Source organism: Carcharhinus amblyrhynchos, chromosome 18, assembly GCF_965287045.1.
Source record: "Carcharhinus amblyrhynchos chromosome 18, sCarAmb.v2.hapA, whole genome shotgun sequence".
NCBI classification, from domain to species: Eukaryota; Metazoa; Chordata; class Chondrichthyes; order Carcharhiniformes; family Carcharhinidae; genus Carcharhinus; species Carcharhinus amblyrhynchos.
This window is the reverse complement of record NC_137341.1, coordinates 4,336,915-4,364,706: the sequence shown is the minus strand read 5'-3', so window position 1 is coordinate 4,364,706 and position 27,792 is coordinate 4,336,915. Positions and strand designations below refer to the sequence as shown.

General features: G+C 50.1%; 1 protein-coding gene across 4 annotated transcripts in view; it reads right to left on the bottom strand.

The window, feature by feature from the left end:
* Positions 1 to 27,792, bottom strand: part of rhbdf1a (rhomboid 5 homolog 1a (Drosophila)) — a 163,150-nt gene that overhangs the window by 95,542 nt on the left and 39,816 nt on the right. The window contains exon 1 of one of the 4 annotated variants that reach the window (XM_080206284.1): positions 11,946 to 12,055. The exons of 2 other annotated variants lie outside the window; for them this stretch is intronic. In XM_080206284.1, coding sequence (XP_080062410.1) covers positions 11,946 to 12,022 — 77 coding nt within the window. In that variant the 5' untranslated portion in view covers positions 12,023 to 12,055. Of the gene's footprint in view, positions 1 to 10,450; positions 10,755 to 11,945; positions 12,056 to 27,792 lie in introns of those variants that run through there. One more of the 4 variants, XM_080206285.1, reaches the window with a different exon arrangement.

Genomic DNA, 27,792 nt, shown 5'->3' with positions numbered 1-27,792 from the left:
GGGTGGGGTGTGACTCCGGGTTTACAAACTCGGGAGTCGAACACCTCGGCTGTCGAAGTCTCGATTAGCCCAACTGGCCCCCCAAGACACGGTCTGTCTGGTCCCCCTCAAAACCATTCAAACCTCAGGAGGTGATTGAAGTTTCTGGTCTGAGGCTATAGGATGAGGGGGGGAGCTCCGTTCTGCTGTACTGGCATCATTGGAGGGCCAGAGTATGCCCCCCACCCCCACAAACCCTTCTCAATTCAGGTCATTCAATTCATGAAAAGATTTTCCCACAAGCTACAGGGCTTGCCATGAAACGTGATGTTCTCACGAACATCGCATAAAAACATCGAGCAAAGCTTTTGAGTCTAATTCCAGTCTTAGTTGACTCGGGGCCACAGTGACACTTTGCTACCCCTTTGACTAAGTTCTGTATGATCTGCCACTTGTGGAAAATTTGGAGCAAGAACCTCTATTAACAGACACTGATTTTGTTACCGTTAGCTTGTGGGGGGGAATATCTAACTTCTCGAGATGTCTGTGAGATTCCGCAGGGATTCTACTCATTTCCTGTTCTAACTCCAATGGGAAATCAACGGATCTCCAGAGAAACCGTCTGAAGCAGCTGAAAATGACTGCTGACACCACCTTGGAACACTGTGAACATTTCTGCTATTAGAGAAATGATATTGTTAAACTAGAAAGAGCACAGAAAAGATTTACTAGGATGCTACTGGGACTTGACGGTTTGCGTTAGAAGGACAGGCTGGATAGACTGGGATTTTTTCCCCCCTGGAGTGTACGAGGCTTAGGGGTGATCTTATAGAGATCTGTAAAATAATGAGGGGCATAAATCAGCAAGAAGGTCAACATCTTTTCCCAAAAGGTAAGGAAGTCTAAAACCGGAAGCCATAGGTTTAATGCAGGCGAGGAAAGATACAAAAGGGCCCAGAGGGGCAATTTTTCACTCAGAAGGTGGTGAGTTCTGGAACAAGCTGCCAGAGGCAGTTAGTCGTGGAGGCGAACTAAAATTTCATCTTTTAAAAACCATTTAGACAGTTACATGGCTAAGGTGGAAATAGAGGGATATGGGCCAAATGTGGGCAATTGGGACGAGCTTAGTGATTTTAAAAGGACAGCAGCATGGATAAGCTTAAGACAACCACCGGCCTCTTTCCGCACTACAGGGGTTCTGTGTTCACAGAGCTATGTTACGATGGTGAAATATTCTAAGATTGTTCACGCACCTTATATACTTCCCAACACATACAACATGATATGAACTTGAATTTTGACCTAATTATGGCCATTTAACGCTTGAAAACCACTGGCACAAGTGTGAAGGAACCACTTTTGGAAGAAAGAAACAGAAAGGCATGTGTCTGGGATGTACACGGGGATCTGGGTGCCCTTGCTAAACAGTCACTGATAGCTGGCACGCAAGTGCAGCTGGCAATCAGGAAGCCTCCATCGCATGGGGATTTATAGATGGAACCCTGGTGAGACTGCATCTGTAGAGTTCTGCACAGTTTGGTGAATGGTGGTGGTGGGAGGAAGAGGAGAGCTATCGCCCCAGGAAATTCCGAGTTTGATGCGAGTCTGAAAATGGGAGTGGTCCGCCCCAGTTTTTTGGGTGGATTTGGCATCGCAATTTACCCACAGTCTTTCTGACAGTTGGGAGATTTGCGCCACGAGGGAGCACGGCTGAAGGAGGTGGCTGTATTCTACTTGGGGCATCATTGCGCCGGGACCCCCAATCTAATGATAGACCAGGGAGACCTCCTGCCACCCCCTCCCCTTTCCCCACAATCATTGGCAGCGTCTTCTTCCCCACTGCCCCCCCACAAATCAACGCGAGTCCCCGATGCCCCACTTCTTCACACATTTCCTCAACCCCCACCCTCCCCCGCCACTGCATTCCATCCTTGCAGAGCCCTGGTAGAGACCAGGAATGATTTTCACCAGAAGATTCCAGGCAAGATGCCACGAGGGACCAAGTCTTTTTTCACTCTCGCTCATCGGCTTCCCACCCTTTGTGGGTGAACACAGCTGTGAGGATGGCAGAGAGACACAAATGGGGTTGGTATCCTTGCCCGCTATCTTCCCGGTTCGCCAGACCAATCGAGGGGGGGGGAGGGGGGGCCACGGCGAGCTGGTCTCTTTGAGGTGACACTTTTCCTAGGATGCAACAGAGAATCACAAGACTCATCCTTGGGAGGGGGAGGGATTGTGGGGGAGATATTGAGGAAAGTAAACCTGTATTCTCTCGAGTTTTGAAGATTGAGAGGTGATCGCACTGAACATAAGAACATAAGAAATAGGAGCAGGAGTAGGCCATCTAGCCCTTCGAGCCTGCCCCGCCATTCAATAAGATCATGGCTGATCTGTTGTGGCTCAGTTCCACATTCCCGCCCTCTCCCCATAACCCTTAATCCCCTCTCCTATCAAAAACCCATCAACCCGCGTCTTAAAAATATTTAGCCAGGTAGCCTCCACCACTTCAACGGGCAGAGAATTCCAGAGATTCACCACCCTTTGAGTGAAGAAGTTCCTCCTCAACTCCGTTCTAAACCGCCTCCCCTTTATCTTGAGGCTGTGCCCCCTAGTCCTACTGTCTTTTTTGAGCGGAAAGAGTCTCTCCGCCTCTATCCTATCCATCCCATTCATCATCTTATACGTCTCAATGAGATCTCCCCTCATTCTTCTAAACTCTAACGAGTACAAGCCTAGTTTATTCAGCCTCTCCTCATAGCTCAACCCCCTCAACTCCTGTATCAGCCCAGTAAACCTCCTCTGCACTCCCTCCAAGGCCAAAATATCCTTGCGTAAGTGCGGCGACCAAAACTGCACACAGTACTCCAGCTGCGGCCTCACCAATGCCCTATACAGCCACAGCAAGACCTCCCTACTTTTATATTCAATCCCCCTCGCTATGAAGGCCAGCATCCAATTCTTGAAGGGTTTGAGAGGGGAGGTGTGGGTAGGACGTCCGCCCTGGCTGGCGAGACTGGGAGTGGGGGCGCCGTCTTAGAATATAGAGCAGGTCGTTTACAATGGCGAGCGGGGGTGGGAGGGGGATTTTATTACTCCGAGGGTGGGGAATCTTTGCAGAGCCGCGAGGGTTCAGTCATTCAGCAAGTACAAGGCTGATTTCTGGATGCTAACGATATTGAGGGATGTAGGGATAGCACGGGAAAGTGGTGAAGAAGCAGATGATCCAATGGAATGGCGGAGCAGGCTTGATGGGCTGAATGGCCTATTCCTGCTCCGACTGGAAGAGAGCTCTCTATTTTAGTTCACCACTGGGTTTTAAAAACGACAGTATAAATGTTACACTCAATGTTTCTGATGTGATTGCTCTGTAAATGGTGGCATGCTGTACCCTACGGGGTGCGACAGAGAGCTCAGAGATTCAGTTCCCGTTCTGTGTTGTTGGAGCCACAATCTTGGATTGGATTGGAGGGGGAGAGAAGGGGGGGCGGCGGGGGGAGAGAAGGGGTGGGCGGCGGGGGGACAGAAAGTGGGGGCGGCGGGGGGAGAGAAAGGGGGGGGGCGGCGGGGGGAGAGAAAGGGGGGCGTGGGGGGAGAGAAGCGGGGGGAGGAGTGGGGTGGGGAGTGCAAATTGACTCTCTGGTCCCCAAGCTCGGGTGTGGGCAAAGATACATTAGAAAGTCAGTCAGACAGCATTCTGATTTCCAACATGATCCAGATATCTCTGTTGAGAATGGCACGTGTGCTGATGAGATGGAGGTTGGCTGTGACGTACCCTGCAGCCGAAAAGGTGGCAACACTGGGCTCAGATTGTGATCAACCTGAGAGCGAGGGACTGGAGAACCAGGATCACCTGACAGCCTGTCCGTGGTCACGATGTGGAGATGCCGGCGTTGGACTGGGGTAAACACAGTGAGAGGTCTCACAAACGCCAGGTTCAAGTCCAAGAGGGTTTTATTTGACAGTAATCTCACAAGCTTTCGGAAACGCTGTTCCTTGGTCAGGTGAATGGAAGGTTCTGATCTGCCCTTCTCTGATCAGAATCAGCCTGATGAGGGAACAACGTTTCCAGAAGCTTGTGGGTTTACTATCAAATAAAACCCTGTTGGACTTTAACCTGGTGTTGTGAGACTTCAGTCTGTATGTGGGCCAGCAATGGTAAGAAGAGAGAGCAGAATTATGTGAGGGACGGAGCTGGAGGGGAAGCAGAAGTATTCCTTTAACAATGGCAATTTGAGACGAATGCTACATTTATAATACAATGCAGCGACGGAGAACAGCCAAATTCCAGTAACATGGCAATGTGACTGAGGTGGTCCTAGTGTCCCCATCAGATAGCTTCCTCAGCAGCTTGTTCCTGCAAAGCCAGAAACACAATCCTACAAAAAGCAACAACCTGCAGATCCCCGCCACACATCAAGTCACAAGCCATCCTGACTTGGAAAATATATCGCCCTTCCTTCATCATCGACGGGTAAAAATCCTGGAACTCCCTCCCGAACAGGACTGTCTCCCCAGCGGTTCCAGGTGGCAGCTCACCCATCACCTTCTCAAGGGCAACAAGTGGTGGGCACTAAATGCTAGCCTCGCCGTATCCTGCAAAATTATTCTCCGCCCTTGCCTGTGGCTGGGATTTTCCAGTCCCGCTGCAGCGAATGAAAATCGAACATAGAACACTGCAGCACAAACAGGCCCTTCGGCCCACAAGTTGCCCCGATCATATCCATACCGACCAGGCCGATCTATAACCCTCAATCCCATTAAATCCCATGTATTCATCCAGAAGTCTCTTAAAAGACCCCAGTGAGTTTGCCTCTACCACCACCGATGGCAGCCGATTCCACTCACTCGCCACCCTCTGAGTGAAAAACTTCCCCCTGACATCTCCTCTGTACCTGCTCCCCAGCACCTTAAACCTGTGTCCTCTTGTAGCGACCGTTTCAGCCCTGGGAAATAGCCTCCGAGAATCCACCCAATCTGTACCTCTCAGCATTTTATAAACCTCTATCAGGTCGCTTCTCAACCTTCGTCTCTCCAGGGAGAAGAGTCCCAGCTCCCTCAGCCTATCCTCATAAGGCATGCCTCCCAATCCAGGCAACATCCTTGTAAATCTCCTCTGCACCCTCTCAATAGCTTCTACATCCTTCTTGTAGGAGGCGACCAGAACCGCGCACAGTACTCAGTGCCAAATTCTCCATTCTCGCTGGCAGGGTGACTGCAATCGGAGGATCCTGGCTGATACATTAGCAAGTTGGTAGATTATGCTAATACCCCTTCATTCTGGGCACGGACGGACTGAGCTATCAGCTCACCTGGACGTGCCAGCGCTGTACTGATCACACTACTGCCCTACAAAAAAAAAACCCTCGTTCCCTCAACATTGTGGAAGCTCTGACACCTGAAACTTGTGGAATACAACTCAGCTACTGAACTGTGAGAGCAGGCAGCTACTCCTGTACTGCCCTCAGGCGCGAACACCTGTCCCGTCATGTCACCGGGGTGAACACCTGAACATCCGCTTCAACCTGAAACAAATCGGTATGTATAAACACAGCTCAGGTGAGCCGTGAACGAGTGCACGCTGAACTCAACACACAAAAGAGAAGCAATTTGGTCTTCACGCTATTCAAAATCAGACAGGCAAACACAACAAACGAAACCTCGCTCTCCGAATGGTGACGCTCAACTTGTAGACCAACCGCATGCAAGTTTTATCCCGTGACAAACTGAACCGGAGACTCAGAAAATGGTCCCGTTTCACCGGCGATTCTGTTCGCCTCGGTGTTCCCCCAAGTGAGAACAAGGGCAAAGAAACTAACAGCAGGGGAACAGGCCCTTCTGCCCTCCAAGCCTGCACCGACCGTGCTGCCTACCCTTCCGGAGACCACACTCCCATCCTGGTCATGTATTTGTCGAGACGCCCCCCTTAAAACTCGTGATCGGATCTGCTTCCACCACTTCCCCTGGCAATGAGTTCCGGGCACCCACCACCCTCGTGCCAAACAAAAATCTCCTCGCCCCTTGCACCTTAAACCTACGCCCCCTGAGCTTGGACAAAGGGTCATCTGGACTCGATGCGTCCGCTCTTTTCTCTCCTTTCCAGATGCTGCCAGGTCCGCTGAGATTTTCCAGCCTTTTCTCTTTGGGTTTCAGATTCCAGCATCCATACTGATTTGCGTCTATTCCCCTGGTCCTTCCACCCTGGGAAAAAGGGGTGGAAAAATCGGACAGGAGCTCTGCTCCCAATCAGGGATATCCGACCTAAGGCTTTGATCAGGGAGGCAGGCTGGAAGTCTCCGAACCGGTTGCCGAATAAATAACAGCGGCCTGGTTGAGCTATTGGATGGCACCTGACACAGGGAGAACTTGACCCAAACAGAATCCTACTGCCCTCAGAAACTACAACTGGCAGAAGGAAAATCTCCCAATCGTCATTTCAAAATTCAAAGTTTCAAAGCATGCCTTTAAGTGTCAAGTATCTTTGAGGCAAAGATGGGCGGAATGGCCTACTTCTGCACCGTTGGGATTCTATGATTCAACGATCAGTTAAGGGTTCGCTCATTACAACTCCTTGCAATGTTTTTTTTTCCATCTATTGAAGTATTTGCTGTGCTAAATTTTGGAACTGTCATTAAAACAGCTGTTTTCATTCAATGACTTGAACATTTGACATTGAAAGTTAGAATCCCTACAGTGTCAGAGGAGACTATTCAGCCCATCGAGCCTGTACTATCTCTCCGACGGAGCATCACACCCAGGCCCAACCCCTAATCTATTACCTGTAATCCCATACATTTATCCCGCTCATCCCACCATCCACCCCCACCCCACCACAACAATTTACATGTCCCGGGACACTGAGGGGCCAATTTACCATGGCCAATCAACCCAACACTCACATCTTTGGACTGTGGGAGGAAACCCACGCAGACACGGGGAGAATGTGCAAACTCCACACAGTGACCAGAGACCCCATGCAATGCTTAAAACAGCCATTCGTTAGAAATATTCCCGGCCCCTGCTGGTCCCAGACCAGGGTCAGTCCCTGCCGCTGCTGGTCTCAGACCAGGGTCAGCCCCTGCTGGTCCCAGCCCAGGGTCAGTCCCTGCTGCTACTGGTCCCAGACCAGGGTCAGTCCCTGCTGCTACTGGTCCCAGACCAGGGTCAGTCCCTGCTGCTACTGGTCCCAGACCAGGGTCAGTCCCTGCTGCTACTGGTCCCAGACCAGGGTCAGTCCCTACTGGTCCCAGACCAGGGTCAGTCCCTGCTGCTACTGGTCCCAGACCAGGGCCAGTCCCTGCTGGTACCAGACGAGGGTCAGTCCCTGCTGCTACTGGTCCCAGACCAGAGTCAGTCCCTGCTGGTCCCAGACCAGGGTCAGTCCCTGCTGCTACTGGTCCCAGACCAGGGTCAGTCCCTGCTACTGGTCCCAGACCAGGGTCAGTCCCGGCTGGTCCCAGACCAGGGTCAGTCCCTGGTGCTACTGGTCCCAGACCAGGGTCAGTCCCTGCTACTGGTCCCAGCCCAGGGTCAGTCCCTGCTGCTACTGGTCCCAGGCCAGGGTCAGTCCCTGCTGGTCCCAGACCAGGGTCAGTCCCTGCTGCTACAGGTCCCAGGCCAGGGTCAGTCCCTGCTGCTACTGGTCCCAGCCCAGGGTCAGTCCCTGCTGCTACTGGTCCCAGGCCAGGGTCAGTCCCTGCTGGTCCCAGCCCAGGGTCAGTCCCTGCTACTGGTCCCAGCCCAGGGTCAGTCCCTGCTGCTACTGGTCCCAGGCCAGGGTCAGTCCCTGCTGGTCCCAGACCAGGGTCAGTCCCTGCTGCTACAGGTCCCAGACCAGGGTCAGTCCCTGCTGCTACTGGTCCCAGCCCAGGGTCAGTCCCTGCTGGTCCCAGCCCAGGGTCAGTCCCTGCTGCTACTGGTCCCAGCCCAGGGTCAGTCCCTGCTGGTCCCAGACCAGGGTCAGTCCCTGCTGCTACTGGTCCCAGACCAGGGTCAGTCCATGCTGCTACTGGTCCCAGACCAGGGTCAGTCCCTGCTGCTACTGGTCCCAGACCAGGGTCAGTCCCTGCTGCTACTGGTCCCAGACCAGGGTCAGTCCCTGCTGCTACTGGTCCCAGACCAGGGTCAGTCCCTGCTGGTCCCAGCCCAGGGTCAGTCCCTGCTGCTACTGGTCCCAGCCCAGGGTCAGTCCCTGCTGCTACTGGTCCCAGACCAGGGTCAGTCCCTGCTGGTCCCAGACCAGGGTCAGTCCCTGCTGGTCCCAGACCAGGGTCAGTCCCTGCTGCTACTGGTCCCAGACCAGGGTCAGTCCCTGCTGCTACTGGTCCCAGACCAGGGTCAGTCCCTGCTGGTCCCAGACCAGGGTCAGTCCCTGCTGGTGCCAGACCAGGGTCAGTCCCTGCTGGTCCCAGACCAGGGTCAGTCCCTGCTGCTACTGGTCCCAGACCAGGGTCAGTCCCTGCTGCTACTGGTCCCAGACCAGGGTCAGCCCCTGCTGCTACTGGTCCCAGACCAGGGTCAGTCCCTGCTGGTCCCAGACCAGGGTCAGTCCCTGCTGGTCCCAGCCCAGGGTCAGTCCCTGTTGGTCCCAGCCCAGGGTCAGTCCCTGTTGGTCCCAGCCCAGGGTCAGTCCCTGTTGCTACTGGTCCCAGACCAGGGTCAGTCCCTACTGGTCCCAGACCAGGGTCAGTCCCGGCTGCTACTGGTCTCAGCCCAGGGTCAGTCCCTGCTGGTCCCAGACCAGGGTCAGTCCCTGCTGCTACTGGTCCCAGCCCAAGGTCAGTCCCTGCTGCTACTGGTCCCAGACCAGGGTCAGTCCCTGCTGGTCTCAGCCCAGGGTCAGTCCCTGCTGCTACTGGTCCCAGCCCAGGGTCAGTCCCTGCTACTGGTCCCAGACCAGGGTCAGTCCCTGCTGGTCCCAGACCAGGGTCAGTCCCTGCTGGTCCCAGACCAGGGTCAGTCCCTGCTGCTACTGGTCCCAGCCCAGGGTCAGTCCCTGCTGCTACTGGTCCCAGACCAGGGTCAGTCCCTGCTGCTACTGGTCCCAGACCAGGGTCAGTCCATGCTGCTACTGGTCCCAGACCAGGGTCAGTCCCTGCTGCTACTGGTCTCAACCCAGGGTCAGTTCCTGCTGCTACTGGTCCCAGACCAGGGTCAGTCCCTGCTGCTACTGGTCCCAGACCAGGGTCAGTCCCTGCTGGTCCCAGCCCAGGGTCATCCCCTGCTGCTACTGGTCTCAGATCAGGGTCAGTCCCTGCTGGTCCCAGACCAGGGTCAGTCCCTGCTGCTACTGGTCCCAGACCAGGGTCAGCCCCTGCTGCTACTGGTCCCAGCCCAGGGTCAGCCCCTGCTGCTACTGGTCCCAGCCCAGGGTCAGTCCCTGCTGCGACTGGTCCCAGCCCAGGGTCAGTCCCTGCTACTGGTCCCAGACCAGGGTCAGTCCCTGCTATTGGTCCCAGACCAGGGTCAGTCCCTGCTGCTACTGGTCCCAGACCAGGGTCAGTCCCTACTGGTCCCAGACCAGGGTCAGTCCCTGCTGCTACTGGTCCCAGACCAGGGTCAGTCCCTGCTGGTCCCAGACCAGGGTCAGTCCCTGCTGCTACTGGTCCCAGACCAGGGTCAGTCCCTGCTGCTACTGGTCCCAGACCAGGGTCAGTCCCTGCTGCTACTGGTCCCAGACCAGGGTCAGTCCCTGCTGCTACTGGTCCCAGACCAGGGTCAGTCCCTGCTGCTACTGGTCCCAGACCAGGGTCAGTCCCTGCTGGTCCCAGACCAGGGTCAGTCCCTGCTGCTACTGGTCCCAGACCAGGGTCAGTCCCTGCTGCTACTGGTCCCAGCCCAGGGTCAGTCCCTGCTGCTACTGGTCCCAGCCCAGGGTCAGTCCCTGCTGCTACTGGTCCCAGACCAGGGTCAGTCCCTGCTGCTACTGGTCCCAGACCAGGGTCAGTCCCTGCTGCTACTGGTCCCAGCCCAGGGTCAGTCCCTGCTGGTCCCAGCCCAGGGTCAGTCCCTGCTGGTCCCAGCCCAGGGTCAGTCCCTGCTGCTACTGGTCCCAGCCCAGGGTCAGCCCCTACTGGTCCCAGCCCAGGGTCAGTCCCTGCTGGTCCCAGACCAGGGTCAGTCTCTGCTGCTACTGGTCCCAGCCCAGGGTCAGCCCCTACTGGTCCCAGCCCAGGGTCAGTCCCTACTGGTCCCAGCCCAGGGTCAGTCCCTGCTGCTGGAGAGGGAAATCAGGCTGTATATTTAATCAGAAGATCCATTCTGACATTAACCTAGCAATTAAAATAGGACTCTCACCCATTTGTGATATAACAAACAAGAACGAGCAGGACCCGGTAAAACGCAGAATGCAATCAAGATCACACACTTCAAGCAGAATGCCACAGACGGTGAAGTATTTGGTGTTTCCACACTTATGGAAAAGCTGTCTTTCTTTAAAAATCAGCAGAGCTGAAGCAGATGGAGGTTACAGTACCTGCTCAGTGTTAGGTATGACATGCCAGTTCGCTAAAGATGTCATGACTTGTCCCAGCTCTTAGTTTACCCTTCGGTTTCGCTAAAACGTCTCGAGTGGTCGGGTTCTACCCCACCCCACATCGGTGCCTCGCGTCGGTTCACGTGCGTTTTGCGCGGCTGACTTCCAGCTCCAACATCCTTGGTTTGAGTTCTGCCGCTCTGCAGTCCGGTTGTTCAGGGGCGATTCTCGAACCAGACACCAGAGTGGCTGCAGATGACGTGCTGAGGGCGGCAGCTATGGAAGAGCTGGCCTCTTTTGGTTCAGAGATAGCAAAACATATGTGAAAAGACGGAAGGCCCTCCTGCCAAGTCACGTGGGTCCCTTCCTAAGTTGCATGCCACAAATTCTTGTGGTAAAAACAAAGGGCCACTTAACCAATGCATTCATGCTTTCCAGCCCAGGTGTCAGAAGGTTCATAGCCGCGTACAGCCAACTGATTAACAATATGCAAATGTAATTCAACAAAAGGCAGGAAGTTTGGGGCATTTTCCTCCCCTTCTGAGTGAAGTTCCTTAACGGTTTATCTGCTGGATTGGAACTACTGTCTAACTACCGGGATCCTATTCCACAGCTGCATGTTTGATCATGTTTATTCAAGGCCGAAAAGCAGAAATAAAAATGTGCGCCACATGCAAAGCAGCGAGACCATTAAAACCCTCAAACATGGCATTATCATTCAATAATACTTCAAATGGCAACATATCTGTTAGCTATTTCAAATCCAAATGCGCCACTTTGAGACGGTCTACATTACCGCGTGCCTTTCAATCAATTTTTGAGGACATTAGCAAACGATACAGATTTTCAGTTTAACTTTGCACGAAAAGTTGCAGTTTACGTCGGATCAGCTTACGTGCATTGCTCACCCCGGCATTTTTGCACAGTTAAAAAAATGTTAAAGTTAGACCAGATCATCCTTCACACAGTTAAACAGAGCACAGCGGCTGCCACAGCTGGACACACTGCCTTCAAGTTATTTATTTATTAGTGTTGCAAACCGGCTTACATTAACACTGCAATGCAGTTGCTGTGAAAATCCCCTAGTCGGCACACTCCAGCGCCTGTTTGGGGGAAGATTTTAGCACGGCCAATGCATCTAACCAGCACATCTTTCGGACTGTGGGAGGAAACCCACGCAGACACGGGGAGAACGTGCAGGCTCTACGCAGTGACCCAATGCGAGAATTGAACCCAAGTCTGTGGCACTGCGAGGCACCAGGACGGATCACCTTGCCGTCCTAGTGCACCAGGGCTGGGTGTTGCCATTTAAAGAGAGAGTGGCCATCAACATCGCAGACCTCATGCATAAGTTGGAGAAGGAATTTAATTTTGCCAAACTGTCCTGCGCGTAAAAATCACAAGATATGAAATGCTGTTGACGTGTATACACAGCTTGACTATATTAGTGCGGCTGCACACATGCTCACACATCAAGCACAAACATTGCAGGTACCTCAGCAAGGATCTGGCAGAGAAAGACTGGTGCCTTTTCGGTGGCCTCCTACCAGCTCTGTGACCTTTTATGGGCATTGTGTTAATTCTTTCAAACCGTACCCTTCTGTTGGCAGGAAAGGCAAAGTGAAGCAAAAACAAAGAGGAAAGATAGACACATTTAAGGAGAAAATAGGAGGAATCATAGATTTAACTCATGCATCGCAACAAACACTTGAACACGCCTAAAAACTTTTCTCAACGAGCCAAAGTAAGTAAGACTTCAGCTGACAGGCTGGTTAACCAATTCTAAAACAGTGCACAAACTGCTAACGTCCTTACTGATCATTGAACGAGCTGTCATCTTGAACCACCAAAGTGTGTTTCCTTCACATTTAGCAATTGATCCCCATAAGGGCTAGAGAATTCTCCCAACTCGTTCACGCTCCTTTCTTATTGCCAGTGAGAATGGAGAATTTGGCGCTCAGCCAAATCTTCATTCGCAGCAGCGGGACTGGAGAATCCTTGCCGCGGTCGAAGATTTCCAGTGTGTGTGTCGGCTTGACCTGGCATGGGCCGTGCTATCAGCACTCACTTAATCTTCAGAGTTAGACACCACTTCCAGTGAGCAGCAGCTGGGCCCAAAACACCGAGGAGTAATATTAAAGTATTTAACCTGGGGTCTCGTACTTGGAAGGAGAGGGGAAAGTGGGGAGTTTGCTGCTTCTCCTGTCCCATAAAAAAAAACTTCCCATTTTCTGTCTGTGGAGCACCTGCTGGAGTGGCATCAAAGAATTCCAACAGTGTAGAAGGCCATTCGGCCCATTGGGTCTGAACTTACTTTCCAACGGAGCAACTTACCCAGGCTCTATTCCTGTAGTCCCATATTTTTACCCCACATCTTGGGGCACTGAGGGACAATTTAGCGTGGCCAATCCACCCAACCTGCACATCTTGGGGCACGGAGGGACAATTTAGCGTGGCCAATCCACCCAACCTGCACATCTTGGGGCACTGAGGGACAATTTAGCGTGGCCAATCCACCCAACCTGCACATCTTGGGGCACTGAGGGACAATTTAGCGTGGCCAATCCACCCAACCTGCACACCTTGGGGCACTGAGGGACAATTTAGCGTGGCCAATCCACCCAACCTGCACATCTTGGGGCACTGAGGGACAATTTAGCATGGCCAATCCACCCAACCTGCACATCTTGGGGCACTGAGGGACAATTTAGCGTGGCCAATCCACCCAACCTGCACACCTTGGGGCACTGAGGGACAATTTAGCGTGGCCAATCCACCCAACCTGCACACCTTGGGGCACTGAGGGACAATTTAGCATGGCCAATCCACCCAACCTGCACATCTTGGGGCACTGAGGGACAATTTAGCGTGGCCAATCCACCCAACCTGCACATCTTGGGGCACGGAGGGACAATTTAACATGGCCAATCCACCCAACCTGCACATAATGGCGCACTCAGGGACAATTTAACATGGCCAATCCACCCAACCTGCACATAATGGCGCACGAAAGGACATTTTAGCATGGTCAATCCATCCAACCTGCACATCTTTGGATGCAGGCATTAAAAATAAACTAGTGCGTTACTGTAAACTCGGCTATCACAGAACAGCACACTCCCAGACAGAAAAAAAGCTCCAAAATAAAGCAATGGCGAGAATCTGAAACAAAAACAGAAAATGTTGGAAAAACACCGCAGATCCGTGGAAAAAGAAACACGGTTAATGTTTCAAATCTGCGTGACTTCTTCACAGCTCGATAAAGAATCATACAAGACTTGAAACATTAACTCTATTTTCTCCTTCCACAGTGGCCACCAGACCTGCTGGGCTCTCCAAGCATTTTCTGTTGTTAAAAAAGAAGGCATCCCATTTGATTCATTTTCTGGCGTGGAAATGGAGCTCTTTGCCCCAATCTCAGGACAACAATGCCAGCTGCCCAGAGCCTGCTCGCTGCCTCAACTCCCCGGGCAAATTTTGCATCACGCACTCCAACAAAGCTGGCAATCAATTCTCGGCTTTGGGTCGCTGTCGGTGTGGAGTTTGCACCTTCTCCCCCTGTCTGTGTGGGTTTCCTCCGGGTGCTCCCATTTCCTCCCGCACTCCAAAGATTCGCAGGTCAGGTGGATTGGCCGGGCTAAGTTGACCCCAGTGTCAGGGGATTAGTAGGGTAGGGTTATGGGGATCGGGCCTGGGTGGGATTGCGGTCGGTGGAGACCCGATGAGCCTCCTTCTGCACCGTAGGGATTCTATGATCTGAGATGTGCAAATGGGGTACTGCTGTGTGGTGCTTCAGTCAGACTGTGGGACGGTCCCCCTTCATCGTAATTCTTCAGGAGCCTAATAATCTGCCTTACAAGAAACGCACAGGCTCCCAGCTACCTTAGAACTGCCTCGCTGCGCCTGGGTGTCTCAGATACGTTGCAGGCCTCCCTGAAGTAGCGAGCAAGCATCCCAGCAGAAGGGGTGAACGACTTGGAAAAAGTAACTCGCTCCTGTGCAGGCTGATGTTGGCTATTTGCCATAAAAGTTCATCCGACTGCAAAGAATTTGCTAAATTTACCCATGGGAAATGTGTTTCGACGATCGTTACTCACTGTTGTTCAGGAATAACACAGAAATATTTCAAACTGTTGAGCACAAGAAAGGGTTATTTTAAAATACACTCGGAGAGGAGGAATGGAATTAGATCTAAAAATTCCGACATCGTTGCAAACTCCCACCACCCTCTGTTACTGCAAGCAATTCACCAGTAAACAGCTGAAGGCAGGGAGAGCATTTTCCACACAGTAGTTTACAAATGCGGGTGAAAAGGGACCATTTGAAGTTAAACGTTGACAAAGCCAAACGGTTCGGCTTTTAAGGAGACGTGACAACTCCTCTTCAACATCTCCCATCAGAAAAACCTGGCGTCGCACCAGAGCGAGAGATATTTCTGAGTAAATACATCAGGTCCCCTTCTTCCCGCACACCCTTCGCAAACAAAACTGAAATCCAGCGACAAACGGTCGCCCCTTTTAGGGATACGAGACGATGAAACTATTTACCCAATTTCTCTGAAACGTCCCAGGGATTTCTCCGGTGAGAACGAGGACATGCTTGCTCACCGCTTGTCAGTTTCACGGCTCATTACTAGGAGTCTCTGGGATCAGGCCAATCCTGTGCTTCACTCAAGACAGCGAGGCTTTGACACTTGCCCGAGCCAGGCAAGATCAAAACAAAGCAAACTGGTTCCTCGCAAAATGCAACCAACACAAACACAAATATCTGGCACGTAATCAAGTGCAGCTTCAGTCTCTCTCGAAAAGGGGAATTAAGGGTTATGGGGAGAAAGCGGGAAAGTGGAACTGATCCACTTCAGATCAGCCATGATCTTATTGAATGGCGGGGGCAGGCTCGAGGGGCTGGATGGCCTACTCCTGCTCCCATTTCTAATGAAAACACAGCGGCGACACCGGCTACGGGAGATTTCCCTGAAGTGATGATGTTCTGTGATGCAGATCTAAGTTTCCTGACTGAAGTTGAAGACATTGGGTGGAACTGAATGCCAATGACGGTGTTGGGAGGGGCAGGGGAGGTCTCTCCCTCGCTGGTCAACAACAGAGCAAACGACAGGCCAGCATCACCACCTTTCGAGAACACTGCCACATTGGGCATCTCTCAGGCATGACTCTGGGGTCAAGGACTCTGACAGCAAAAGTCCCCCTCCCCCGCTCAACTTCTCGAGCTCAAATCCCCCTCCCCTCCTCGAGCTGAAATCCCCCTCCTGCCCCTCCTCTGCTCCAGGAGCTCAAATCCCCCCTCCCCTCCGGGAGCTCCAATCCCCCCTCCCCTCCGGGAGCTCCAATCCCCCCTCCCCTCCTCTGCAGCCTGAGTTCTGCTGGCATCTCATGAAGGGGGCTGTGCATCGCTCACCACCAGGCAGGCAGTGACAGTAACCACAGTAATGTGGCTATCGTGGTCTCGGGGGGGGCAGGGGGGGGGTGTGATGTTGGGCTTGGGATTGCAGGGTGGGAATGGGGGCTTGGGCAAACACTGAGGGAAGGGTCATCAGCAATCTCCACAGCACAGCACTTCCTTCTTCGCTCTGCACCTACCCCCCTCCCGGATGCCCTCGGCCCCCTGCATTCACTTTTGCCCCACACCCAGCCCCCCCCCTGTCAGCGTCAAAGCCATCTCTGGACCATATTTTCACCTCCCCACCCAACAGGCCAGAATTCCACCCCCTGAACCTCCTGAAGGGACACTGGGGGGCTGAATTCCAATCCACCGAGAATTGGCCACTTGCAGTGAGCACAGCGACCGTCTCACACCACAACAACAGTCCGTCAGTCGGAGGCATTTGCTCCAGGGTCCACCCCGGGGCAGCCATTTGATGGCTTGACAGCTGGAACGTTGGGACAGTTGTTCCGAGTCGAACATGCCCGGGCATGTTCGAAAGCAAACTATTCAAAGCAATCGTCGTACACTGCAGACATGCACCTTGTGCACTTTGTTAACTGCTTGTAGGACATAGAAACCCTACAGTGCAGAAAGAGGCCCTTCGGCCCATCGAGTCTGCACCGACCACAATCCCAACCAGGCCCTACCCCGACATCCCTACACATTATACCCGCTAATCCCTCGAACCGACACACCCCAGGACACTCAGGGGCAATCTTAGCAAACAAAATCATCCTGAACGATTTTAATATTCTTGGATCGCTCTGCTTCCTCCTCCTATCTGAAACAATTTATATTCAAGGCCTCTTAAAACCGAAGAGATGAAATGCTGAAAACTGACCCCAACGACAATTATCTCGTGTTCATTTACGACTGGGTTTAAAAGATTATTGACTGAACGTGAAGCTGTGTGAGACCCGCTGAATGATACTTTAATTTCAGCAAACCCTGTCCATTCACATGGAGTTAAAATCAGGTCCTTATCAATTCAAATGCTCCTTCCTTTCATTCTTTAAACTATAACATGAGCGTGTTTTGCTCAGATCTTTTGATCAAATGAAGCCATCGAGTCGTACAGCACAGAAAAAGGCCCTTCGGCCCATCGAGTTTACATTGACAGTGACTACCATTTAAGACGCGCTAATCCCATTTTACAGCACTTGTCCCATATCTTTGAACGTTATGCTATCTCAACTCATCATCCAAATACTTCTTAAAGGTATCCGGCCTTCGCTCCCTTCCCAGGCGGTGCATTCCAGATTCCCGCCACCCTCAGTGCATTTTCTTTTCTCCACTCCCCTCTGAATACCCTGTCCCTCGCTCTAAATCTGAGCCCCCCTCGTGATTGACCCCTCAAATGAATTGGAACCGCTGCTCCTCACTCACCCTGTCCATACCCCCTCACAATCTTAAGCACGGTAGCACAGGGGGTTAGCACTGCTGCTTCACAGCTCCAGGGTCCTGGGTTCGATTCCCGGCTCGGGTCACTGTCTGTGATGTGGAGTTGGCACATTCTCCCCGTGTCTGCGTGGGTTCCCTCCGGGTGCTCCGGTTTCCTCCCACAGTCCAAAGATGTGCAGGTTAGGTTGATTGGCCACGCTAAAATTGCCCGAGTGTCCAGGGATGTGTAGGTTCGAGGGATTAGTGGGTATAATATGTAGGGATATGGGGGTAGGGCCTGGGTGGGATTGTGGTTGGTGCAGACTCGATGGGCCGAAGGGCCTCTTTCTGCACTGTAGGGTTCTATGATTCAATCATGTCCCCCACCCCGGCCAGCCTTCTCTGCTCTCAACAATCCAAGCCCATCCAACCCCTGCTTATAACTCCAACACACGTCACAGGCAACAACCAAACGGTGCATAATTTGGAACCCAAACAAGTGCGGGAGGCTGCCATTCAGCCCATCGAGCTTGCACGGACAACAATCCCACCCAAGCCCTATCCCTGTAATCCCACGCATTTACCCTGCTAATCCTTGACACAAGCAGGCAATTTCGCGTGACCGATCCGTCTAACCCACACACCTCTGGAATGACAAACTCCACACAGACAGTCACCCAAGGTTGGAATCGAACCCGCGTCCCCGACACTGTGAGGCAGCAGTGTTAACCACGGCGCTGCCGAGTTTATGCCTTTTACACAGTCCTGAAGCACATTGGTAATTATTTTCAAAGAAAGATTGAAAAACAATGAAAAATAAGACCAAGAGCTGAGCAGAAATGTCAAGTTGCCACAGCTGGGGCACCTCTCGCATGAATTACACAGGCGTCTCACTTTCTGACTCTCTCTTTTCACGCCCATCATTCCCTCAAGTGTGGGAACAAAATTCATTTCCTCCAAATGCCAAACGTCTGCTAAAAAAGGCCCAAAATACTTCCTACGTCTCAAGACAGCGAGCACTGGGATTCCGCATCACTATCCTGGCACCCGTTTTTTGGGGTTATCCATTTCGATCCCCAGTGTGCGTCATTGATTTGGAAAAAAGTAATGACTGTCGCCATTTGACAAACAGTAATGACAGATGTGGCTGGAACTAAACAATCACGTATTTTACGATGTGACGGAGGCTCGACTCTCCAGTAACAGTGGCGGAACACAGCACAGGTCACTTGGGATCCTTATTGAGTGAGATATCCAAATTGATAATGATGGCTCAGATCAAGAGAAGGATTGCATTCCATATATCAGCTGCTGTTACTGGTCTTGCAATCGGTATTTGTGAGTTGATTTATTATTGTCACGTGTATTGGGGCACAGTAAAAAGTATTGTTTCTTGCATGCTATACAGACAAAGCATACTGTACGTTGAGTACATCGGGGAGAAGAAAAGGACACAGCGCAGAATATAGTGTAGCAGTTATAGATCGGGTGAAAAGAATGCGCAACTTCATATAAAGTACATCCATTCAAAAGTCTGACGGCAGCAGGGAAGAAGCTGTTCCTCAGTCGGTTGGTACGTGGCCTCAGACTTTTGTATCTTTTTCCCCCGACTGAAGAAGGTGGAAGGGACTATGTCCGGGATGCATGGGGACCTTGTCTGAGGCAGTGGGAAGGTGAAGTTTGCTGATAACACCACCATAGTGAGTCAGATCTCAACCAACGATGAGTTAGAGTACAGGAATGAGAGAGAGAATCTGATGAATTGGTACAACGATAATAATCTCTCCCTCAATGTCAACAAAACAAAGGAGATTGTCATCGACTTCAGGAGAACATGCCCCTGTCTGCATTAACGGGACCAAGTAGAAAGAGTCAAAAGCCTCAAGCTTTCAGGTGTCCAGATCACTGACAACCTTTCCTCGTCTCCCCATGCTGACACTCCAGTTAAGAAAGCTCCACCAATGCCCCTACTTTCTCAGAAGCCGAAGGAAATTTGCCGTATCAGCTCTGACTCTCAACAACTTTTACAGATGCACCATAGAAAGCATTCTTTCTGGCTACATTGCAGTTTGGAATGCCTCCTGCTCTGCCCAAGACCACAAAGAACTACAAAATGCTATGAATGTAGCCCAATCCATCACACAAACCAGCCTCTCATCCAGTGACAGTGTCTACACTTCCCGCTGGCTCGGAGAAACAGCCAGCATAATTAATGAGCCCACGTACCCCGGACATTCTCTATTCCACCTTCTTCTGTCGGGAAAAAGATACAAAAGATCATGTACCAACTGACTCAAGAACAACTTCTTTCCTGCTGCCATCAGACTTTTGAATGGACTTACCTCGCGTTAAGTTGATCTTTCTCTGCAGCTGAGCTATGACTGTAACACTACATTCTTTCCTTCTCTCTGAATAGTATGTTTTTCTGTGAAGCGTGCAAGAAACAATACTTTTCACTGTATACTAATACACGTAGCAATAAGAAATCAAATCCAAGTGCGGACAGAGTCAATGGTTGGGAGACTGGTTTGCGTGATGGACCGGACTACGTTCACAAAGACCAAGGTCAGTTCACTTGGAGTTAGTTGCTTTAACATATGCTGGACAATACGTCATCACCAGTAATGTATATAACAAAACTGCTCAGCTGATCTCAAATAAATTATTTCCACAACAAGCAATTTCTCAGCATATAACAGTTAACGTTTCTCTAAGCATCTCGAAGAGTGCGTGTAGAATCACTTTAGTGGCTAAGTGTTAGAACTGGAAGTGGCAATTTCATTCAATGGAAAAATCCCAGTCAGATGAAGAATGATGGGTGTGTTTATTAGGTTGAAAGTTGATACAGTTTCCAAAATGATAAATCTACAACACATATACTTTGACCATGCCCACTATCATCTGCTTCTTTTCAGGTTAATATTAAAGATATTAGTTTTTGAAAACTTGAATTTAGCTGGCAGGATAGAGAAGATGTATTTGGCTGTGGGAGGTATGGTACTTTGGAACTGACGCTATTCTGGGCGTGGTGTATTTTTGTTGTTCTAGCTGTTAAGTACACACCTAAATTCTACTGCTGGAGAAACAAAGAAGTTTTGAGGGTGAGACGCTATCTGCTGCCCTGATGTTCCAAAGCCGCATGACAAACACACTTGCTGCTAGACTTTGGCTCTGACCCAAGTTCGACTGTCATGGTCTGGCTGCGCAGTCTGATTCATGGTGGTCTATTGGGTGGAGTACTCTTTCATCGCTGGGGCTCGTACCATGGTGGTTACTGCAATCAATCTTGCCTCGACTTGGGGTTTCAACTTGACAGAAAGGCAAAGCCTTCAAACTCGGGCAATACCGAAACTGAAATTTAGCTGCTTGCCTGGATTTAAATTTTCCTATGCTCGCACAAAGTACAGTGCACAGACATTGGTCCTCATTGTGGCAGTTTGCAGGATAGGAATGAGGGGCAAAACAAATTTCAGGGCATGACCCATCATGTGGAACCGCTGTCTGAATGATGGGTGATGCTCGATCGCAAACGTGATTATGTTCTTGTTACTCAGGCTGCCAGCTCCAAGCAGAATTAGTTTGTAGAATCTGCAGTGCAGAAGGAGGCCATTTGGCCCACTGAGCCTGTACTGACAATAATTCCACCCAGACGCCGTCCTATCCCCATAACCCCACATATTTACCCTTCTGATCCCCTCTGACAATAAGGGGCAATTTATTATGGCCAATGAATAAAGCCAGCTCATCTCTGGAGTGTGGGAGGAAACCCATGCAGGCATGGGGAGAATGTGCATTCTCCACAGAGACAGTGGCCCAAGACCGGAATTGAACCTGGGTCCTGGCACTGAGAGACAGCAGTGCTAACCACTGTGCCGTCCCTTGACGATGTTAAGGAGGGGCTGAATGCGAGCTTTAGAACCTTTTCCAATCATCAACTTCGACCCAATTTTTTTGGTTCTCTGTGGAGCCTAAGTCTAGACGAGACCACTGCAATGGCTGGTATGGTTGATGGTTTCTAGTTTTTAGGTGTCCAGATCATCAGCAATCTGCCCTGGTCTCCCCATGCCGATACTATAGTTAAGAGAGCCCACCAATGCTTCTACTTTCTTTGGAAACGAAGGAAATTTGATATGTCTGCCACAACTCTCACTAACTTCTACAGATGCACCATAGAAAGCATTCTTTCTGGTTACATCACAGCTCGGTATGGCTCCTGCTCTGTCCAAGACTGCAAGAAATTACAAATGAACGAAGCCCAGTCCATCACGCAAACCAGCCTCCCATCCATTGACACCGTCTACACTTCCCTCTGCCTCGGATAATCAGCCGGCATAACCAAGGACCCCACCCCCTGGATATTCTCTCTTCCACCTTCTTCCGTCGAGAAAAAGATACTAAAATCTGAAGTCACGTACCAACTCACTCAAGAACAGCTTCTTCCCTGCTGCCAGACTTTTGAACGGACCTACCTCGTTGGTCTTTCTCTGCACCCTCGCTATGAGTGTAACACAACACTCTGCACTCCTTTCCTTCTCTACGTATGGTATGCTTTGTCTGTATAGCGCACAAGAAGCAACACTTTTCACTGCATCCCAATAATTGTGACAACAATAAATCACATCAAACATTCTGCAGTCTGGAAAATCGAAGTTGTCCAAAGGGTGGTGAATCTCTGGAATTCTCTGCCCGTTGAAGTGGTGGAGGCTGCCTCGCTAAATATTTTTAAGACGCGGGTTGATGGGTTCTTGATAAGAGAGGGGATTAAGGGTTATGGGGAGAGGGCGGGAAAGTGGAACTGAGCCACGACAGATCAGCCATGATCTTATTGAATGGCGGGGCAGGCTCGAAGGGCTAGATGGCCTACTCCTGCTCCTATTTCTTATGTTCTTATGTTCAAAACTCTGTTGCTCATGTCTGAAGCTGCAGCAAGCCACGTTCTCCCATCACCAGGGCAATGGCACAGGATAAATGGGTGCTCACTGATGACGGATTTGAGGAGGAATTTCAAAGCGTTGTGCATCTTTGGAATTCTTTACCCCGGAGCAATAAAATGCAGGTCAAGCTTTTGAGGGGAAAAATAAAAGCAATAAGCTGAGATGGATGGAATGGCAGGGCAAGGTGAGTGCAAACCGCAAGGCCGTTCTTCACCTGCAGGGAAGCCTCCTGAAGGCAGCAGGGAAGTCCACTGGAGCTCAGCCAGATCCAGGCCAGAGCGACCAGGTTCACCATCTCAGAAATCGACACATGAGCACCAACTATTCAATTTCCAGTCATAGTGAAGAAGTCTGTCATGCTCGAGTAGAGTTAAGAGGAAAGCTCCAGGTCGTATCCTCACACCAGGCTGAGGTAGGCCTAAAGCTAGTTCGGGGGTCTAGATATGCCTCGATAAGGAAGAAGCAGCGGATGCTATCGCACAGGATGATCCAAGAGTTGGACTCCACCGTGAAGCAAGGAAAACACGACACGGAAGAAGAGAGTGCCGGGGACTGAGGTTCTAATCCCAGCTCCCACAAAAATGGAAGTCAGAAATTCACTCTCATTGTTGATGCCATTGGAACCACGTCCAATATCTCAGGAGAGAACAAGCAGCCCCTTACTCATGTTCCAATAACAGCATTCCAGCTTTGGACAAGTTAATGTTCGGGTGGAGGATGCATCTTATTACTTGCCATTGGTCGGAGTTGGGCGGCACGGTAGCACAGTGGGTTAGCACTGCTGCTCCAGGGTCCTGGGTTCAATTCCCGGCTTGGGTCACTGTCTGTGTTGAGTTTGCACATTCTCCCCAAGTCTGTGTGGGTTTCCTTCGGGCGCTTCGGTTTCCTCCCACAGTCCAAAGATGAGCGGGTTAGGTTGATTGGCCATGCTAAGAAATTGCCCCTTAGTGTCCTGGGTTCAGAGGTTAGAGGGATTAGTGGGTATAATATGTAGGGATATGGGGGTAGGGCCTGGGTGGGATCGTGTTCAGTGCAGACTCGATGGGCCGAAGGGCCTCTTTCTGCACTGCAGGGTTCTATGGAACAAAGTCTGTCTGATGGGAAGGAATTGGTTTGTGAAGTTAAGTTTAAACTGGGCCAAATTATTTGCAGCAACGATTAAGAGTAATTCGTGATCTGGCATTGTGGATGTACTGAGAGCACACTATGTGGTCATTGACTAAGAAGCAACAAATAATAGAATTAGACCTACAAAGACCAAAGACAAGGTAAAGGATAATGCAGAACCAACATTATGCAAAGCTCGGGAAGTGTTTAGGCACAGTTAGAAGCAGGAAGTAAAGAGCTGAATAGACTAGAAATGATGGGCCATCAAGAACAGTGAATGGGTCATACCATCGTGGTAGTTCAAAAAGCAAAGGGATTCATTCAGATTTATGAAGATTAAACGCAAACAGTAAACAGAAGTAAAAGCAAGGAACAGTCACCCATTCATAAACACACAGCCTTTTACCAATACAAGGGGTTACCATTTGGGGTGACTGCTGCTCCCAGTGTCCCAGAGCATCGTGGATCAGTGGGATGAAAGGAGAATGTAGTTTCTTAGATGACCTTCCAATTAGCAGCAAGACGGAGAAAGAGCATGTGGTAAGAATCATAGAATCCGAGTGCAGGAAGAAGCCATTCGGCCCATCGAGCCTGCACCATCCACAATCCCACCCAGGCCCCATGCTCATAACCCCGTGCATTTACCCGAGCTAGTCTCCCTGACATTCAGGGACAATTTAGCATGGCCAATCCACCGAACCGACATATCTTTGGTCTGTCGGAGGAAACCGGAGCACCCGGAGGAAACCCACGTAGACACGGAGAAAGTGCAGACTACACAGACAGTGACCCAAGCCGGGAATCGAACCCAGGTCCTTGATGCTGCGAGGCATCAGTGCTAACCCACTGTACTATCCCGTAAGGTTGAACAAAGCCCTACTTCAAGGGTATGGCATCAATGCTTAAAAACACCTAGTGCTGCTTCCTAGTGTGGAGTGTAACTTATACATGAGTCACAAACAGATTTAACTCCCCGAGTGCAGGAGATGGTTTAGGAGATTTTGAAAGCAAAGAGACCAAAAAACAAATTACCGCAAACATTCAGAGGGATTGTTGTGCATTGTTCTAAACTCACCCCCAATTTAGTTCATACAAATGTATCAACTGCTCCAGAATGGAATAGTTTGGGGATGGTCTTTTGGGTATCCAAAAGGATTTAAGAGTGAATAAAGTGCTGACCATTGATGCCAAGAGGCTACTGGGTTTGAGTGTGCAAAGCCACAGTGGATAGGTGTGGTGTCATCTCACACAATGGAGGTCGGTGCTAAATGCACTTCAATAACATTTTTGACAGACAGGGGAATTAAGGGTTATGGGGAGAAAGCAGGAAAGTGGAACGGATCCACTTCACATCAGCCATGATCTTATTGACTGGCGGGGCAGACTCGAAGGGCTAGATGGCCTACTCCTGCTCCTATTTCTTATGTTCTTATGTTCTTATAAAGTGAGGCCAAAATCACTTAAATTGTGGAAGAGTTATTCATGATCATAAATGGGGTCTAAAGTTCGACAATTACCGGTGCTGTGGGGAGTTTACTTTATTAATTGAGCTGCAATCTATTACAATCATATTTGGTTCAAAGGGGGGAGCGCTTGTGACAGTACAACTACAAAGATGGGCACAGACCTTGATGGTACATCAGTATGATATTAAATACCACAAGTCAACAGATCATGCAAATGTGGATGTTCTTTTGAGACTTCCCACGAAGGTTTCATGTCTAGCCACTGAGTTATCCGTCAATCACTTTACAAATGGCGATATTTACCAGAGAATTTAGTGAAGAAACTTGCAAGAACAGTAAATTTCTCAAAGCTGATAGAAATGACTCTCTTAAATCAGTGAGTTGGTTAGAAATTGCAGGAGGGTTTTTACATGTAGAAAGGACTTGCATAAAGCAAGGTTGCATCCTTGCATCGTGTCTCAGAGTCATTAATCCACCAAGGAAATGGAGAGATATTGTTAGAGGAAGGGCACACAGGGATTATCTGTATCATTTTGCGGTCAAACACGAGGACACAATGGGGATGAGTACATGTCAATTTATTTGAAGTGGATGGAGAAAGAGTGCTTGGATTTGATTGATAACTATAGCAAATGGGCAAACAAGGAATCTATGCCCAACACCCCAAAAGGTTTTAAAAGTTGCAATTTATGGATTGTCAGAGATGTTATTGTCTTATAATGGTCCTCAAAACAGAAGCATTTGAAAGAATGGAATCAAATACCCCCCACATCACCTTGCTGCAGAAAGAAGTGTGCAGGTTATGGTGTCATTGTTGCGGATATATTTGCTATGTGACAAACTGGGCACTTCCATGTTTCTCTCTGACACAACTTGCCATTGTCTTACAGAATACAGTCTACAGTTGTTCAACTTCATTTTGTTTGATTCGTTCAGAGGTGTGGACCCTTCCCTAATTGCTCTTTAACTGAGAGATTTGCTGGACCATTTTGGAGGGCATTTAAGGGACAACCACATTGCTGTGGGTCTGGCATCAGACTATGACCAGAGCAGGTCAGGATGGCTGATTTCCTTCCCTCAGGGGTATTAGCGAAACCAGTGGGTTTTTATGATATTCGACAGCGGTTTCACGGTCATCGGTAATTCCAGATGTGTGCTGAATTCAAATTTCACCATCTGCCATGGTGGGATTAGAACCCGGGTCCCCAGGGCATTTCCCTGGATCACCAGTCCAGTGAGAATACCACGACGCCACTGCCTCCCTTCAGTTTCAAATGCCAGAGTTTAAACACGCTCCTACTTCAGGGTTGAGTTTGCTTCAGCCTGGTGTCAACAAAGTGAGAGAGAGGCATGGCAAAGATGAGTCATGATACCTGAGCCATGTAATTCAGGGAGCTCAGCGTTTGTCAATTAGTCAGGGGATTAGGAGAAGTATGTGACTGGAGTTGTTGCAAAGATCGGAGGTGCATTCACATACCTCGTGAGAGAGGTCCCCAGTGTCATTGTCTTGAAGGGGAAATCTGATAAAGACATTCGGAAGTTTATCATGTTCTCCTTTAGTCCCAAAAAAAGGGGAACAGAAAGAGAGTGAAAGTTTGCTGGTAGCACGGAGTCCCCCGATAGAGCGAACTAAGGCAAACCGAGTCATAGCCCCAACCTTTAAGTGGGGATGGTGGTCAAAGTCGACACACAGAGGAGAGACAAGACAGTTAAAATGGAATGAGATACCTGGGCTGAAGGAACAAGAAGCTAGATAGATTGGTTGAAGGCATGTGGGAAGAAGTGAAGTGAACATTGTTAACAAGATAAGAAATAGGAGCAGGAGTAGGCCATCTAGCCCTTCGAGCCTGCCCCACCATTCAATAAGATCATGGCTGATCTGAAGTGGATCAGTTCCACTTTCCCGCTTTCTCCCCATAACTCTTAATTCCCCTGTCTATCAGAAACCTATCTACCCGTGACTTAAGTATATTTAGTGAGGTAGCCTCCACCACTTCAATGGCTTCTTTGCTGAAAATATTTACACATATATTTTGTTCTTTTCATTGTTTCTTGTCAAGTAATGGCATACTTGTTCAAGTCAAAGACAGGGTGGTGTAAAGGAAGAACTTTTTTTTTAATAGAACACAGAACACTACAGCACAAACAGGCCCTTCGGCCCACAAGTTGCACCGATCATATCCATACCGACCAGGCCACAGAACTATCTGTAACTCCCAATCCCATTAAATCCCACGTACTCATCCAGAAGTCTTTTAAAAGACCCCAGCGAGTTTGCCTCTACCACCACCGACGGCAGCCGATTCCCCTCACTCACCACCCTCTGAGTGAAAAACTTACCCCTGACATCTCCTCTGTACCTGCTCCCCAGCACCTTAAACCTGTGTCCTCTCGTAGCGACCATTTCAGCCCTGGGAAATAGCGTCCGAGAATCCACCCTATCTATTCCTCTCAACATTTTATAAACCTCTATCAGGTCGCCTCTCAACCTTCGTTTCTCCAGGGAGAAAAGACCGAGCCCCCTCAACCTATCCTCATAAGGCATGCCTCCCAATCCAGGCAACATCCTTGTAAATCTCCTCTGCACCCTCTCAATAGCTTCCACATCCTTCCTGTAGTGAGGCGACCAGAACTGCGCACAGTACTCCAAGTGGGGTCTGACAAGGGTCTTATAAAGTTGCAGCATTAATTACATGTCAATTACTCTGGTAATTTATACATATTAGTTTTGAATATAGTAAAAACACGTCAGCAATCCAACCTTTTATCTTTCAGATATTGTTGAGACTGATTTAATTGTGTTGGTTTCTGGGAATCCATTAAAATGCAAAATGGTACATTTAAGTGGGGCAGGAGCCTGATATGTTGCAACACCTTCTCTTTATCCTGCTGGACACACACACACACACATACACACGCACACACACAATGTTTGTTCAAAATTGGCTGCCCTTTCAGAGTCCGCATGCTAATTTTTCTCCTTGCAATAGGTGACAACAGGCAGATTGTTCTG